The sequence below is a fragment of the Myodes glareolus genome, chromosome 2 (assembly GCF_982192425.1).
Source record: "Myodes glareolus chromosome 2, mMyoGla1.1, whole genome shotgun sequence".
Classification (NCBI taxonomy): Eukaryota; Metazoa; Chordata; class Mammalia; order Rodentia; family Cricetidae; genus Myodes; species Myodes glareolus.
In genome coordinates, this window is record NC_142027.1 from 114,997,136 (window position 1) to 115,014,252 (window position 17,117).

The 17,117-nt window shown below is 48.9% G+C and overlaps 1 protein-coding gene across 1 annotated transcript in view; it reads left to right on the forward strand.

Moving 5' to 3' along the window:
- Nucleotides 1-1,728: 1,728 nt before the first annotated feature.
- Galnt17 (polypeptide N-acetylgalactosaminyltransferase 17) overlaps nt 1,729-17,117 on the forward strand; it is a 425,585-nt gene continuing 410,196 nt past the window's right edge. The window contains exon 1 of the mRNA XM_048433766.3: nt 1,729-3,437. Coding sequence (XP_048289723.1) covers nt 3,200-3,437 — 238 coding nt within the window. The 5' untranslated portion in view covers nt 1,729-3,199. The remainder of the gene's footprint in view (nt 3,438-17,117) is intronic.

Genomic DNA, 17,117 nt, shown 5'->3' on the forward strand with positions numbered 1-17,117 from the left:
CATGGTGGGAAGCATGGTGGTAGGCAAGCAGACATGGTGCTTGAGAGGTAGCTGGGAGTTCTACATCTTGACCCACAGGTAGAAGGAAACTGAGACGTACTGACGAGACCTGAGCTTCTGAGACCTTAAAGCCTGACCCATCATCAGTGATATACTTTCTCCAACAAGGTCATACCTACTCCAATAATGCCACATCCCCTAATAGTGCCACCCCCTAGGTGCCAAGCATTTAAACACATGAGTCTATTGAGCCCACACCTATTCAAACACCATAGGATTCAAGTACCCCTCAGCAGTGACTCACAAACACTTGTAACTCTAGTTCAAGGAATCAAATACCTCCTTCTGGTCTCTATGGGCTTACACACACACACACACACACACACACACACACACACACACACACACGTGTGTGTATGCACACATGCTCACATGCCCAATGCACACTAATAGTGGAATAAAAAGAAAAGAATAAGATATTAAAAAAGAAATGAAGATTGTTATGGTTTTTCAGGCTCCCCCCATCCTTTCCTTTCCTCCTTCCCTCCCTTTCTTTGGGGATTAAACTGAGGACCTCACAAATGTCCAACAAGTACTGTATCAGTCAGCTTTATCCCTGTAATTTTCCCCTTTATTTTTATTTTAAGGTAGGACCCTTGCCAAACTGCCCAGCCTGGCCTTGAGTGAAAGGTCCTCCTGTCTCCCTCAGACCTCTGAGCAGCAGACCACACGCACACCACCAAGCCTGGCCTTCCATGGATCTTTTTTTCCCAGTGTGAAAAACTGTAAAGGTGCTTGCTGCTGTTGTTTAAAATAACAAGCAACAACAACAGAAAACATCCCCCGCAAACAAACAAAAAATTCTCTGCTGAAATGGAGGGCCCCGCTTGGAGACAGTGACTGCCATCCCAGGACTTGGCACGTGAGGTCAAGAGAGTCAAGAATCAGGAGTTAGGGACCAGCCCAGGCTAAGCCAGACTGAATAAACAAAGAAACACCAAAATTCTAACAAAGTCCAAACAAACACAGACCAAAAACACCCCCTCTCCCCTTTATAAGAAACCCAAGCGAACCTGGAACTTACTTTGCAGCTGCGGAGCTTTCTAGTTCCTGATCCTCCTGCCTCTACTCCCTAAACGTTGGGCTGCTAGGTTTGCCACCAGCAAGACTGGGTTGTGAAGAATGGGGGATCCAGCTGAGGTCTAAGCAAGCACTCAACTTGAGGTTCAACAACAGAACTACAACCCAACCCCAAACCCCAAACCCACCCACTCTTCCTCGCCCTGCCCCAAATAGAAGCCTAAACCCAAACCAACCAAACAAAACTAATCAAGGATCGACAATAAACTTTCATGGGGTAGGAAGAATGAAGGGAAAGCACCCTGAATTCACTGGACTCTGTTGGCAGCCTGGTTTCTTTCTCTGGCCTAACAAATTAAAGAATCAGAGGGCAGGTTTGGATTCCAGTCTTTGGCACTCCCGGGTCTCCAGAAAAGGAAGAGGTTGTGGAGACCCATTAGGGCCATAAATCCGTGTGCTACTAAAACGATGTTTACTGAAGTGTAGGTGAGCACAGAAGCCGCAACTAGGATGGTCACAAGTCTCCCAGGGCCCTAGCAAGAAGGACACAAGGCCTGGCTCCGAAAGTAGCGGAATCCGAGTCTCCAGGCCAGATTTTCCCTCTAGCCATTCCGGGCCAAGCTAAGCAGAGCAGCTTAGCCAAGAGAAAGGAACGTCTTCCTCGTCTGCCGGGATGGAACAAACCCGCCGGTTCAGAGAGCGCTGAGAACCCCAAGGGTCCCTCGCAGCCCTTAGCAGCCAACATGACTTGACTGCTCCCGGGTCCCGCGCGCTGCCCACTCTCTCCTGACGCCCCCACCCTTTCCGGGTGCGCGCGCAAGAGCGGGCCAGCTTCCCTTGGCTGTGCGCTCCGCAGCCTGCGGGTGGCAGCGGCGGTGGCGACTGTCTCTCGGGGAAGAGGGTGACCAAGGGACCGCGGAGGAGGAGTCGGCGCCGCAGCCGCTCCCCTCGGGACCGCGCCCCGCCGTCCGTCACCACCTGAGCATCCCCCTCCTGTCTCCCCAGCTGCTCCGGTCTATCCCACCATCCCCCTGGGAGACAGTGTGTACTCTCAGTGCCGCAGCAGCGGTGTCATTGCGTCCAGTGATCGGGACACTCGGATCTTGGTTCCCCTGGGGGCTTGGGACGAGCGGCACCGGCCGTGGTGACAGGCGGCGGAGGCACCAGCGCGCATCCCTCCCCCGCGACGTTTAGCGAAGCGTGTAGCAAACTGGTGTGACTTTGGAGGTCCGACTCTTCCTTCCGGCCAGCCTCGCGACGCGCCACCTCCTGAGACAGGCCAGTGTGTCCGGCAGGCCCGGAGGCTCGTGTGGGGACTTGGAACGTGTTCGGTAACCCGTGGCGCTGTGCGCACTGGTGAGTTTTGCGGGCGGGGTGGGGGCGGAGAGGACGCAGCGCTGGGTTCCTGCTCCCGCCCCTTTCCTGCCCCCCCCCCCCACTTTGAGAGAGTCATTGAGATTTAAGCGTGACTGCGGAGTCTGGAGGATGCGGGCAGTGGAAGCGGGCTTTTCCTCCTCCCGGAGTGATGGAGAGGGCCGGTGAGCTGAACAAAGACACCCGCCCGGAGGAGCAGGTCCTCTGCTGAAGAACGCTGTCCTAACCCCGCGACGGGCGCCTGCGGGAGTGTCAGCGGTGCAACTCCAGGAGTGGCGCGCTCTTCCGCCGGCGGGCGCAGAGCTGGAGCAAGGCACCTGCGCGCCACTCCCGCCACGTCTCTGGAGCATCCCGACTACCTTCGGGCTGTTCCTGAAGGTCCACGTCTCCAGAGGTCCAAAATCCAAAGACGACTTGTTCTGGGAGAGACCCCGGGACCTTTATCTTTTGCTGCCTCTTAGAAGTGACGGCGTGCTGTGGACGAAGCAGGCATTTCAGGGACACTTTTGCAAACCAGGGGCTTTCCATGTGAGTGATCACGCTTGGTCCCCAACAGCTGTGTCTTCCCAGTGGTCTCTGTCGCCTGAGCATCGGCGTTTTGTAGCCGGCAGCAGCTGGGATTCCTCCAACCCACTCCTGGCCATTGTCAGGTGTGAAGGGTCTGCAAGGTCTTGGGCTGCCCTGTGCCTCCCAGGTGAGGCTGGTAGAGGCGTGGGTCCAGGGAAAGGACCAGCCGTGTTGTTTGATGGCTTCACTGAGGAGAGTCAAAGTGTTGTTGGTGTTGAACTTGATAGCGGTGGCCGGCTTTGTGATCTTCTTGGCTAAGTGCCGGCCTATCGCGGTGCGCAGCGGAGACGCCTTCCACGAGATCCGGCCTCGCGCAGAGGTGGCTAACCTCAGTGCGCACAGCGCCAGCCCCATCCAGGATGCGGTCCTGAAGCGCCTGTCGCTGCTGGAGGACATCGTCTACCGGCAGCTTAATGGTAAGGACGTGCCCTGATGCCCGTGGGTCGCTGTGCGTGCGGGGTCACAGGGTGATCTCCCTGGCTCTCTGTGCTCTGTGTACTCTAAGCTGACATCTGAATGATGTCTCCCTTCCATTCCGGTTCAGTGTCTGGGACTATTGTAGAAACTACTACCTGCTTCTTTCCCATAATACACTCAAACTGGAAGTTTGGTCTTAGGCTAGAAACATGTCACTACAGTTGACTCTGTTTCTGCTTGTGACTTGACTCTAGCTTCGACAGGATGGACTGCAGGCTAGGGACATCTAGGGGGGAAATAGCTGTCCGTGCATGGTGTTTGATGGGGGAGCTGGTAGCGAAGTGGATGCCGTGACTTGTAAAGTGAAGGCTTGAATGGGTACAATATCCCTTTAGGTTGAATGCATCACTGAGAAGGCAGACTCTTCCCTTCCCTCGGCCTGGGTGCGGGGTGAGATTCTGAACCAAGCAACAACCGAGGATCAAGTTCTCAGTGAGTCTGGGAAGCAGATGCTCACTCACAAAGTTCAGACAAACAAGGAGGCACGGCATCTAGGTTTGTAGCATTTTCCAGAACCCGTCCCATCTAAACTATTCTAAAGGAGTTACCGTAAAAGAGAAGGACCAGTGGAACTCATCACTGTTTCCGTGTGGTTCAAGGAACTCATGGTCCCTGTGCACTTGCTGTCTTCAGGGTGTCACATCATCTGTCTAGTATAAAGAAGACTCAGCCAGTACACACGCCCAGCCCTCTCCTCCCTTCCCAACCTTTTGCAGGTTTCCATGGCCAGGAACTGCCAGCTGTTATAATGACTGATAATAATTCTTGGCTGTGTACTAGAGAGACATTACAAGCTCTGCGCGTTCAATGGTAGGACACTACCGTTAGTCCAAGGAGGTTCCGGCCCCTCCCTCACAGGAGAACCCAGCAAACCAGACGGGGGAAGTTAACCACACTGCCTGTGTACTGATGTCAGTAAGTAGTACTTTAGAGGCTGGTTGACCACAGAGTCCTTGTTCTTGGCTACAAGGCACAGATTTCTTTTCTTGTGTCTGTGGTCTGTGTGCAGGAATGTGTGTGTGTGTGTGCACGTGCGTGCACATAGAGGGCAGGGGTCAATCTGGAATATTATTCCTCAGAAATATTTACCTTGGATATTTTGATACGGGGTCTCTCACTGACCTGGTGCTCGCAGAGTGAGGCTGGTCAATCAGCATGCCCAGAGATCCAACTGTTTCTACCTCTGGCTCTGTGATTACGAGGACATGCTACCATTAAAAAAAAAATGTTGGCTTTGGGGACCGAACTCAGAGCTCCTCGTGCTTGCAAAGCAAGTGTTTTACCACCTGAGCCACCTTCCTGGTCCCAAAGCACACATTTCTGTCTATAGCCTCCTACTTTGAATTTAAAAGTGTGTGTGTATGTGTATATGTATGTGTGGGTGTGCGTGCATGCGTGCATGAGTGTGTGTGTGTGTTGTGTTATGTGTTTTGGGATGGTGAATACATACCACAGACCACATATAGAGGTCAGAGAACAACATAGGACAGTCAACTCTCTTCATCTACCACGGGGTCCTGGATGGTCTCAGGTCCTCAGGTCTAATTGCCTTTGCCCACTAAGCCATCTCACGGCTGGCTCTGAGTTTTAAAGTATAATAGTTTTTTTTTTTTGATAAATGAACTACATGGATCTGTAAAGTTTACATATAACCCGTGTAAACTTGGGTTGGGGACCAGACTTCACCTGTCTTCACTGGTGAGAGTGACAGGTCAGCCTCAGGACAAGTGGCTGGGGACTAGGGAAGACAGCTTTTTTCTTGCCCTTTGATGAGGGGGATGTGGGCAGCCTCCTGCAATCATGAAAAGATGTCATAGTGTCCTTAGTACCATATCATTAGTTTCCAGGGGGCTTTGAACTTGCACCTGTAGTGTGGAGTTGTGGCCCTAATTACACCTCTCACAGGTAATGAGACCAGACCACCAGGGCAGCCCAGCAAGGCAGTGCTGAAGCTCTGCTCCCAAGACCTCAAGACGAAATGAAGAGAGCAAGATTAAATCCTTCAGTTCATTTCTAGAGCAACTAGAAGAGCATGCTCTCAACACTCCAGAGGTGGGGCAGGAGGATCAGAAGTCTAGGGCCAGCCTGGCTAAGTGAGGAGAGCTGGGAGGTTGAAATTATTTTCTTTCTGCATAAATCCCCACAGAAGCACATTCATAAGACACCCCCAAAAGAGACAGCGCTTGCTGTCTCTCAAGCTACATTCAGGAACACATTAGTTTGTAGCAGGTCATCTTAGTAAGAGTTTCCATTAGTGACATAAAATACGTTATGGCCACACCTTTAATGGCAATTATAAAAGTTCTGTGTGGTACTATTTATTTATGTATTAACTAATGTGTTCATTGACTTATTGTGGTGGGAATGCATATGCACACGCATACATGTGGAAGCTGGGAGTCAGTCCCTAGTATCTTCCTCAGTCCCTTCTCTGCCTTGTTCTTTGAGACACAGTCTCTCACTGAACCGGGAGCCTGCCATTCTGGCTAGACTGGCTGACCGGCAAACCTCTGTGACTATCTTTTCTCAGCCTCCCCCGCGCTAGGATTAAAGTCTTGTGCAGCAAGCACTTTACCCAATGGAGTCATTTTCTCGGACCACTCTGCAGTGTTTTCTAAAGGTAGCAGATATGCATGACTTTCTTAGCATTTGCAGCGACCCTGCGAGGCACCTGCCCTTCTTTGTCCCTTTGAGACTTGCTGGCAGTTACCCAGTGACTATTAGGGCTTTAAAATGACTCTGGAACTTGTTGCCTGAAGGTGGAGGCTCTTAGCTGCTATTCTACTCTCCTGCCGGGACATTACTTATCAAAATCCCTTGCAGGGTCTGTGTGTTTGCAGAATTCAGGGCTCCATGTCCTAGGGGCTTCTTTTCAAAAGGCAGGGGGTAAGGGCTGAGACTTTGCCTGTAATGAACGTCTTACTCTCTCCATCAGACACCCCTCTTTGCCTATACCAAACCTAGCAAAGGCACACGACACACTCAGATTGCAAAGTCAGCTGGCCGGGTGGGACTTGCGAGAAGCCAAGATTTGCTTCCAAGGGGCTCTGGGTCTGGCTTCTTTCCCTGAGCCTTTTGCTTTGCAGAGAAAGCCCATGCTAGGGAGATGCAGGTGTAGCTCAGTTGGTAGAGCCTTTGCCTAGCTTGCACAGGGCCCTAAATTCTATCCCTAGCACTGCATAAACCAGGAATGGTGGCACCAACTTCTAAGCTCAGCCCTAGGGAGGAGAAAGGAGGATTAAGACTTCAAGATCATCCTTGGCTACCTATGGAGGCCAGCCTGGGCTACATGAATCTGTTTCAGCATGAAAGGTTGGTGAGATTTCCCGGGCAGGGAGTAGGGTGGGTAGGAAGGTAGAAAAAAAAATGATTGGTTGAGTGGAGAGCTAGAAGAGGAAGGCTGGGAGCTGGCTCAGTGACGTTCAGTTGAGAGTTTTCCTGGACAAGCTATGACTTCAATCTGTCTTCCAGGACCCTGTGTGTGATTTGTAGGGGCGCACAACCTGGAGAGCGAGAACAAGGAAAGGTTGTGGTGTGGAGAAAACCCTCCCCATCTCTACCCTGCCCTCAGGGGCACCAGTCTTTGTTCTTGTTTTGAGGACTGCTTATTCTATTGATTGTACCAGGCTGCCTGCTGTACCAGGAGGCTGGGGGAGCCGGGAGGTAGAACTCTTCCTGGTATACAGAGAGCTGTGACCAGGGCTTCAGTGAGGCTTAGGCTGTGCACCTGACCCATTGCCACTGACAACAAAGAAGGAGACCTCGTTGAGCTCAGGGTTCCTTATTCCTCAGCTAGAGTGAGGCACTGGGCACATAGCAACTCATAGCCAACTTCTTAGTGCTATATGAAGCTGGCATTTTTAAAGTTGCTCGGAGCTGGTCTAGGGGTATAGTTCAGTGGCAGAATGCTTGCCTAGTGTGTGCAAGGTCCCGAGTTTGATCTCCGGAGCAACAAAAGACATACAAATAAACAAACAAAAAGCCATTCGGGTTACTTAAAGCCTTCCTGTGGCCTCTGGGCTCTAGCAGGAGAAATTCATAAAGATTCCACCAACCTCTGGGCTTTGGTTTGCTTGATTGTTTTTGCTTGTTTGAGGTTGTGCTTTGAGGCTGGATCCATGTAGCCTAGACTAGCCTGAAGCTCCCCTAAGTAGCCAAGGATGATTTTGAACTCCTGATCCTCCCGCCTCCACCTTCTCAGTGCTGGGATCACAGGTCTGCCCAGGCTGTTTTCTCTGAGGCTCTCCATCTTTCTACTCATAATTGGCGTCACCTCTGGCTCTTTGCTGAGACCCCCGTCATTGACCTTAGGCTCTGTAGCCTACACATTGCAATTCAGTCTTTGAGAAGAGCTGGTTTTACTGACTTCTCTGCATAGTCCTCAATTCTGTCCAACCTTTCAGGCTTGGCTCTTGCGGCTTGTCAAATGTTATGTTAAGCTGTTCAAGGTTTTAGTGATGGTCATTTTGCAGCCTTAGCCTGAACTCTTATGCCTCAGTGGGTTTAACTTTGGAGTCCAGAAATGACTCAAGGCTTTTTTTAAGGGACTGGGGTCCTATTTTAGACTTCTGCATCCCACCCTGTCTCTTACCATCTGTGCGTTGCATATATGGTGGGCAGTTGAGGTTTATTGATAGCTGGATGGAAGCTGAGTTTTACAAAGGAAACGATAGCCCCAGAGAAAATAGCCTTCAGATTGTGAAGGCTGGGATGGGTGGTGTGGCGAAAGGAGGGGGCGGGAAGGACTTAACTCGGAAGACTGAGTATAAGAAGCTGTCTTGTCTTCGTCACACTGCCTCAGTTTTCTTGCCGATGCCTTCTTGCCTGCTCTCATCTTGCTTCCACCATCTTGGCTCTGCCTTCTGGCCAGTGCTTTCTTGCTTCTGACACATTGCCTCCATCATGCTGTTCCCACTATCTTGTCTAAACCGCCTTTCCTCTCTGCCTTGTCTCCCCCGTCTTACCCTCACCAGTTTGCCTTCCCTACCTTGCCCTTGCTATCTGCCTCCCCCATCTTGCCTGTACCGTCTTGAAGTTCATCTAATCTTCTTTCTTCCTGAATTAAAGGAACCAAAGGAGCTTGGAAGTAAGGTGGTATACCAGGTTAGACACTAGACCAGGTTAGACACTAGCCAGTATCAGTATATTTGGGTGTATGACTTTGTATTATGAATATAGTTTTAATATTCTTTTCTGTAGCATAAAATCAATCTATAGAACATCTGGAAAAATCTTTTAAGAATCATACAGAAGAAAGCAAAACTCTTTAAAAATCTGTTAAAGCCGTTGCCCAGTGGTTCTTATAGACACAGACACTGATTTCGTGGTTGCTGTTGGAATTCCCCGGTCACGAGGTACGTGATGTTTGGTTTCCTGTCATCTTTTCTGTCACCTTCTAAGGAAGTTATTTATTTCTCTCATTTTAGAGATGAGAAAGGTGAGAAATAGAGATATTGTTAGATTTAGCTGGTGTGATCCACTAAGATGCAGGCAGAGTGGAGGATTAGGAATATGACTTTCTCCCTTCACCCAGAACCATTGCGATGAGTGGAGGGGAGTGGAGGAGGGACCCGTGCCAGCCTCGCTCCCCCCTCAAAGTCCCCAGCACAGTGAATTGGAAGTAGGAACACCCGAGCTTCGGCCCTGTTCTCTGTCAGCCCTGGGCAGCTGTGTCGTAAGAGGAAATGCAATTGATTTGGAGTTAGTTTCCAAATTTAGATTTCAGAAGGATATTGAATAGAAGCCGGGCTGCTTGGAGAAATTGAAAAATCCTCGCGGAAATAGACAGAAGTCAAAATTACCTCTCCTGCTCCTGCCTCTAAGCCACACGAGTGGACGGAGCCAAAGTCTAAAACTGCAAAGAAGAAGAGGGAAAATTAAAAAAAAAAAGGACAAAAAACAAAAACTAAAACATTCCCAGATAACCCAAGGGCTATGTGCCAAAATTCTCCAGGCAGGGAGAGTGAGTTGGCACAGTGGGCACAGAGGGAAAATCTGCTCTCTCTTGACTGCAGGTTAGAGCCAGAAAAAGCAGGATTGTGGGCAGTCCAGGCTGGTCTCAAGCACCCTATATAGCTGAGGGCGACCTGCAACTCCTGATCCTCCTGCCTTCACTTCTATGGTGCTGGGGTGGCTGGTATGCATCCCGATGACCAGGTTGTGTTTTGGGTTTTGTTTTTTCAATGTTGGGATAGAGTCTAAGGCTTTGCATATGTGTTAAGACAACCCTCGACTAGCAGAGATGTTCCCAGGCCAAGGCTGTTCTTTGGTGAGTGGCAGAGCCCAACCCAGCATTGTTTCCCTCTCCTACCTGGATAATGGTATACTTACATAGACCTTGGATGCTAAGTGGTACCTGCATGTCCTTGCGGGAAGGACTAAAGGAGAAGACAGCGTTTGTATTAAACCCAGCCACTACATGACTGCCGGGCAGAGAGATCAGTGGGAAGAGCACCTGCTGTTCTTATAAAGGGCTGGGGTTTGGCTCCCAGGAGCCTCTTCCATTCCAGGGGATCCTGCACCCTCCTCTGACCGCCGCAGGTACCAGGCACGCATATACCTCCATGCAGCCAAAACAGTCATGCGGATAAAACCAGAGTAATAAATACATCTTGAAAAGCCTCAACCACTGGGTTGATGGCTCAGTAGTTAAGAGCCCTGACTGCTTTGGCAGAGGACTTAAGTTCTATTTCCACCATGCTGGGCGACTCACAGTCACCCTAGCTCTAGAGCTGTGGCACTCAACCTTCCTAATACTGTGTGTGGCCCTTTAATACAGCCCCTCATGTTGTAGTGACCCCCTCATCATAAAATTATTTTTATTGCTATTTCATAGCTGTGATTTTGCTACTGTTATGAGTTGTGATGTCAATATCTAGTATGCAGGGTATCAGATATGCAACCCCTGTGAAAGGGCCCTTTGATCCCTCCACACACACCCCCCCCCAAAGGATTGGGGACTGAGGTTGAGAATGGCTGCCTGAGGGGGGGGTCTAAAGGCCTCTTCTGGTCTCCGAGGGCACCTGCACACACAGAAACAGACACATACATAAAAATAAAGATTAACCTTTAAATCAACAAACAAAGCCAAAAACAAACAAACAAACAACGCTAATCACTAGAGGGAAGTCAAGTTTGCACACCTTCTCTACGCTCAGTCTAGACATTCAACAGGGCCTGGAGGCAAGGTTGGCCAGTGTTCTAGAAGGTTTGATCCGTGGAGGTGTGGGTGGGTTGAGGGAGAGGGGGTGGGATGGGAGGGTGGAGCCGAGTGCTTTTCCTTTCTCCCTGGCATCTGGGTGAAGCTGGCTCCTCCCGGAGAAATGGGGAACTCTTTTCTTGGACAGCATGGACCTGTGCAGATAGGTCTGAGCAGTGTTGAGTGTTGGACACCCTGTCAGTGGGGAGCAGCTGCCTCCTGCCCAGTTCGGGGGTAGCAGGGGAAGCAGCCAGCATTAGCTGTCATGATCATGATCATCTTCATCATCATCATCATCATCATCATCATCATCATCATCATCATCATTGTTGCCATCATCGTCATTGAAGAGATCCAACCGCCCCAGACCTGTGCTTGCGGCCACACGGGGACACTACTTATTAAAAAGGGAGAAGGCTTAGCCGTGAGTGTGAAGAATGACAAGGAGAAAAGGGAGCATGGGCATGGGAGGCCTGAGTCCCCGAGACAGCTGAGATCAGACAACCTGCGAGTCTTTAAGATGCCTGCAGAAGAAAGGTTGTGGAAGAGTGTCAGACAGGGCCGGTTTCATTTCCAGAGCTGTCAAGTTATGAATGCTGTGATTTTAGGTCACTGGCTCCACTTTTTCACTCTAAAGTGGGGTCATGGTATGTCAGGATGAATTGAGAATAAAAACAGAGGGTATAGGGGGCGGGGGTGGTAGTCCGGTTGGTGCCCTGCTTTATATTCTTCAAGCATGAGGACCTGAATTCGAATCCTCAGACACCACATTGAAAAAGAATCTGGGTGTGGTGGCATGCACTTCCAATCTCAATGCCGGGGAGATGGTGACAGGGAGATCCTGGGCTTCCCAATCTGGCCAACCTAGTGTAATCATGACTCTAGGCTTGGTGAGTCATGTCTTGTCTCCGAAAGTCTGGTGGATGGGGCCCCAGGAACATCCCCCAAAGTTAGCCGCTGGCATCCACATATACATGCACATGTTTACAAACATAAGCATGTGCACCTACATATTTGTGCACACTGCTCATATGGGCTGACATTTGTGGCCATGCATGCACACATATGCACAGGAATACCCATGCTGGCGGCAGCTGTGGCAATGCCAACTGGCTTAAAGGGACCAGTGGGATGACACCCCATCATATTCCTGATGTTGGTAGACGTCTTGGGCCACAGTAGCTACTCAGTAAGTTCTTCCGAGCAAGCCAACAAACAGCAGGAGCTGTTTGAGAGCCAAGTGTGACCCTGGTTATCTGATCCCAGAGGAGTAAGTAAGGGCTCTTTTTGCTCTAATTTTCTTGAACTCCATCTACTAATATTTTTTGTTGTTATTTTTTGAGACCAGGTCTTATGTAGTCTAGATAGACCTCACACTCCTCCCTTTTCAGCCTCCCCGCTCTATGGGTTATAGCTGGGTATCATCCTGACTGGCTCTGCTATGTCCTGTCTTTGATATGGTGACATGATAGCATCTATAAAATTCACATATGAGAATTTTGTGTTACAGAGATATTGCGAAATCAGTCTCATAATGTTCTAAGGAGGCTGCTGATTTTGTGTGGGGCTGTGGCTTGTACAAACCTGCTAGACTAATTCGTGGTCCCTTTTCTTTTCCGTGTGTTTGCCTGGAGCTGTCCTTTATGTCATTTTTCTTCCTCCTCTCATTACCCCGCCCCTCGCCTTACAACGGCAGCACTTTTGAGGCCTAGGAGAAGGAATGGCAGCCTATTACAGCAGCCTACCCCTTAGCCAAGGTTTCATTGTCTGCAGTTTTAATTACTAGAGGCCATTGGCAATCGGCAGTATAATAAGATCTTTTGAGAAAAAGAAAGAGGGGAGAAGGGGAGGGGAGAGAGAGAGAGAGAGAGAGAGAGAGAGAGAGAGAGAGAGAGATTGAGAGAGTTGGAGCTGCTCACATAACTTTTATTATGGTCTATTGTTGTAATTGACTCTTTTATTACTAGTTACCGTTATTAAACTATCGATCTGCTTCATTTATTAGTTGAGTTTAATTATAGGTATACTGTGTGTGTGAGTGTGTGTGTGTGTGTGTGTGTGTGTGTGAGAGAGAGAGAGAGTGTTTGTGTGAGTGTGTGTGTGGACTGTGTGTGTGAGTGTGTGTGTATGAGTGTGTGTGAGTGTGTGTATATGAGCGTGTGTGTGAATGTGTGTGTGGAGTGTGTGTGTGTGAGTGTGTGAGTGTGTGAGAGTGTGTGTGTGTGGAGTGTGTGTGAGTGTGTGTGTGTGTGTGTGTGTGTGTATGAGAGTGAATGCAGGTGTGCATGTGGAGTTCAGGGGACAACCTCAGGTGTCACTTTCTACCCTGTTTGAGACAAGGTCTCTTGTTGCATATGTCAGGCTAGCTGACCTGAGAGCTCCTGGGAATTCTACTGCCTGCACCTTGTCTTTTGCCATAGAAGCATTGAGATTATAGAGATACACTACAGTGCCTGGCTTTGGATAGGTTTATAGGGTATGAACTCAGGTCCTCAAACTTGCATGCATGGAAAGTGCTTTACTCTCTAAATCACCTGTTCAGTCCAAGATTTTGTTTGCTTTGTCTTGTAACAGAGAATACAGTATTGGAGTTATTAGCTTTATATTACTGTAATACATAGTGGAAATAAATCAACATATGGAGAGGAGATTCTCATCTGGGTTGGTATGATCTGTAGTTTCAGGTGATCCCTAGGAGATTGTGGGTGCCTTGTTGTGTGTCAAGTCTCCCTTACAATGGATGCTGGGCGCTCACCTTGGTGAGTTAACATGTCCTTGCCACTAGGTGTGGACTACATGGCAGAAACAGGGAGAAGAGTAGATAGTGCCTACCTAGACTTTGCATGGTACTTAGAAACATCAGTGTGTGCATGTGAATGTATGTGTACATATGTGTTCATGTGTGCATAACTGCATGAGTGTCCAGCTGCACATGTATACACAAGTGTGTGGGGTGTGTGTGTGTGTGTGTGTGTCTGTGTGTGTCTGTGTTTGTAGGCTAAAGTCAACCTTGGCTATCATTCCTCTAACTCCTGTTCACATTTACTTTTAGACAATGCCTATCAATTGCCTAGAGATTGCAGATAAGGTTAGGCTGGCTGGCCAGTGGCACCCCAGTGCTGGGATTACACGTATGTACCACTACACCTAGATTTTTATATTAGTTCTGGGCATGAAACCAGTGCCTCTTGCTTGCAAGACAAGCGCTTTGCTAGTTGGGTCTCTTTCAGTCTGTCTGTGATTTTAAAGAATGCTAGACTAAGAATGGATGTGATTGGCTGGAGAGGTGGCTCAGCAGTTAAGAGTGCTTGCTACTTAACCTTGAGGCAAATTCATATCCCACAGTCTCCTTGGATGGATCACAAACACCTATAATTACAGCTTCAAGGGTACCATCTGACTACCAGGAGTCTTCTCCACACGTGTACACACATACTCCCACCTCCCACATGCAGGTGCAGGATCATATGTATGCATGGGTATAGAGGTCAGAGATTGACTTTGCATGTCTTCCTCAATTGATGTTTTACCTATTTGTATGCACATCCATGCGTATGCACGCCCCAGAGTACAGGTGCAGGTCAAAGGATAACTTTGGGAAGCTGGGTTCTCATCTTGTACCTTGTTGAGGTTGGGTCTCCTTTGTTATTTGGTAGCTGACCTGTGATCTTCTGGGCTCTTCGGTTTCTGTCTATTATGTTGCTGTAGAAGGTATGTCCCTGGACTTGTAGTTTAGTTTTTGTGACAGAGTCTCTTCTGGAACCCAGGGCTCACTGATATAGCTAGAATGGCTGGCCAGTGAACCTAAGGAAGCTTCTTGTCTCCACCTCCCAGTTCTGGGGTTACAGATGTACACTACCGCATCTGCCTCTTCACACAGGTTCTGAAGATCAAAATCAAGTCCTCATGCTTGTACAATAAGCACTGTAGTGGCTGAACTGTCTCCCCAGCCTGGATGCTTAAACTCTTATATTCGCTGGGAACCAAACTGGGGTTCTCTGCAAGAGCCAAGTACTTTTAACCACCAAGCCATTTCTCTAGCTCCTTCTCTCAAAATTTAAACGAAGAATCAAAAATATAATTTGAACATCCGTTACCTTTGTTATCTCTTTTATTCCCTCTTCCTCTTTCCTGCCCTAACACTTCGAATAAATGCAAGATCCCCATGGATAGACCTTCCTGTCCCGTAGCAATCACTTCCATCCATCTGTGGATGCTGGTAACATGTAGATGGCAGTCACCTTCGTCATAGGTAGAGTTATCCCTTTTAATAACAACCTTCCTAACTGCAGAGCCCCAGCTTCGCCATGCATGAGTACCAACGCTCTGTCATGATGATGGGTGGCCACATCCTTAAGTCACTATGGAACATGCCAACAGTGAGCATGTCCTGGAGTTCAAGACGAGCTCCACCATAGCCTCGAAGAGCAGGCCTAATGGTATGGTTAGCACTTACTTTAGAGTGTCCTGGGACTGTCCAGGTACAGCGTGTGTGCATGTGAGCCTCTCCTGGTGTTCCTCCCCGGTACAAAGGATACGAAGACAAATCAGAAGACCTGGATTTTAGGCCTATTCTCTTTCCTTTTTATTCCTTTGTGTGTGGGGCATGCATATATGTATGAGAATACATATGTATGCATTTGCCTGTGGAGGTTAGGGGTCCTTCTTAGCTGTGGTCCCCCAGGTCCACAGATCAGTGCCTAGTCTTCTAAGATAGGGATTCTTGCTGGCAGGGAATTTATCTACTAGGCTAGGCTGGCTGGCTGGCCAGTGAGCTTCAGGGGTCCATCCTCCCGTCTCTGTGGCTCCATTGCTAGGTTTACAAATACAACACTCACACACACACACATACACACTCACAAATATAAATTATTCATTCATCAGGATTCTCATGATGTTCTGCAGGGTCAGCTTTTAGCCCTTGATTTGTAGAGGGATATTGACATGCCTGACTTACTAGTTTGTAAGAGAATACATCTTGTTCATCTGTGTGTCATTGGGGAACTCATTTACAATCCTCCTGCCTCAGCCCCTCAAGGGCTGATACTGCAGGTACTGCAAACACCATATCCAACGCCACAACTTTTTATTGAGATCTGCTCTAGTTTTGTTCCGGTTGCTGTGACAAACGCCTTGATGAGAAACAACTCAGGGACCCAAAGGGCTTCTTTAGGCTTACAGTTCCAGAGGGATAAAGACCCTTATAGTGGGGAATGCACAGCAGCAGGAGCCTGACACCACCCTGACAGCCAGAATCCATACATAGAGAGAGGGAAAGAAGTCACACCAGGCTGTAAAGCCTCTAAACCCACCCCAGTGACACACTTCCTCCAGCAAGGCTCCGCCTCCTGAAGGTTACATAACCCCCCCCAAAAAACAGCGCCATCTACTGACAACCAAGTGTTCAAACACAGAAACTGAGGGAAGTTTTCTTGTTCCGACCACAGCATCTGATGCATTTCCTCCGCCAAACCTACTTATCTCATTATGTCCTGACTCATACACAAGGAAGCTGGACCTCAGGAGATTTAAATAAGTTGTCTGGAGACTCCCACCAGTAGCTCCATTCTACATCACCCGCCGCTACACGGCACGTACTGAGGCTGAGGTGTGAAAGAAGTATTTATTCGGCAGGTGGCAGCTGGTCCTGGGGCTGCTGAGGGGAAGTGGCCAGGAGTGAGGCAAGACTGCGAACCCTCTAGGCAGCCTATGGCAGGATGATGCGAGAGCGCCCTTCCTCAGGCTTAGCAGTTACCCATGTGTAAAGTTGTAAAGCTGTTAATTTTAGGGCTCTAAATTATGCTGTGTGAGCTTTAAATCCAGCCCATAATTAGAATAAAATGTGAGAAAAGTGAAATTGATATTAAGTTAATTAAAAGGCTTTGCTTATATTGCAAGGAAATTAGCACAACAGTGTGGGATTGCTGACACAGGCTCATTGTTAATTTCTTCTGTTTGGGCAATGCTCAGCAAGCCTCAGGCAAGCTTTGTTCTATGGCGGCTGCCCCCCCCCCCCACCTCCCGTAGACTTACTACTTGGATAGCTGATGGCACATTCCTCCAGTGGAATCACCAAGGTCGATCATGTATCCACCTGTTGGGGTAGCCAGGCTCAAGTCTGTATTTCTATTACAGGGTCTTGCTCTGTGATCTAGGCTAATATCAATCTCACGATTCTCCGGCCTCAGCCCTCTGGAGTTCTGGAATTGCAAGTGTAAAGGTGCCTGGATGCCCACCTGCGTCTGTATATGGGCATTTTATTTTTTCATTTTTTATGTTTATTTATTTATATATGTATGTATTTATTTATGCTGTGTCTGCTTTATTTGAGGCAGGGTCTCTCACTGACCTGGAGTTCATGCTGTAGGCTAAGCTAGCAGTAGGGCGAGCCCCAGGGTTCTGACTCTCTCTGCTTCTGCTT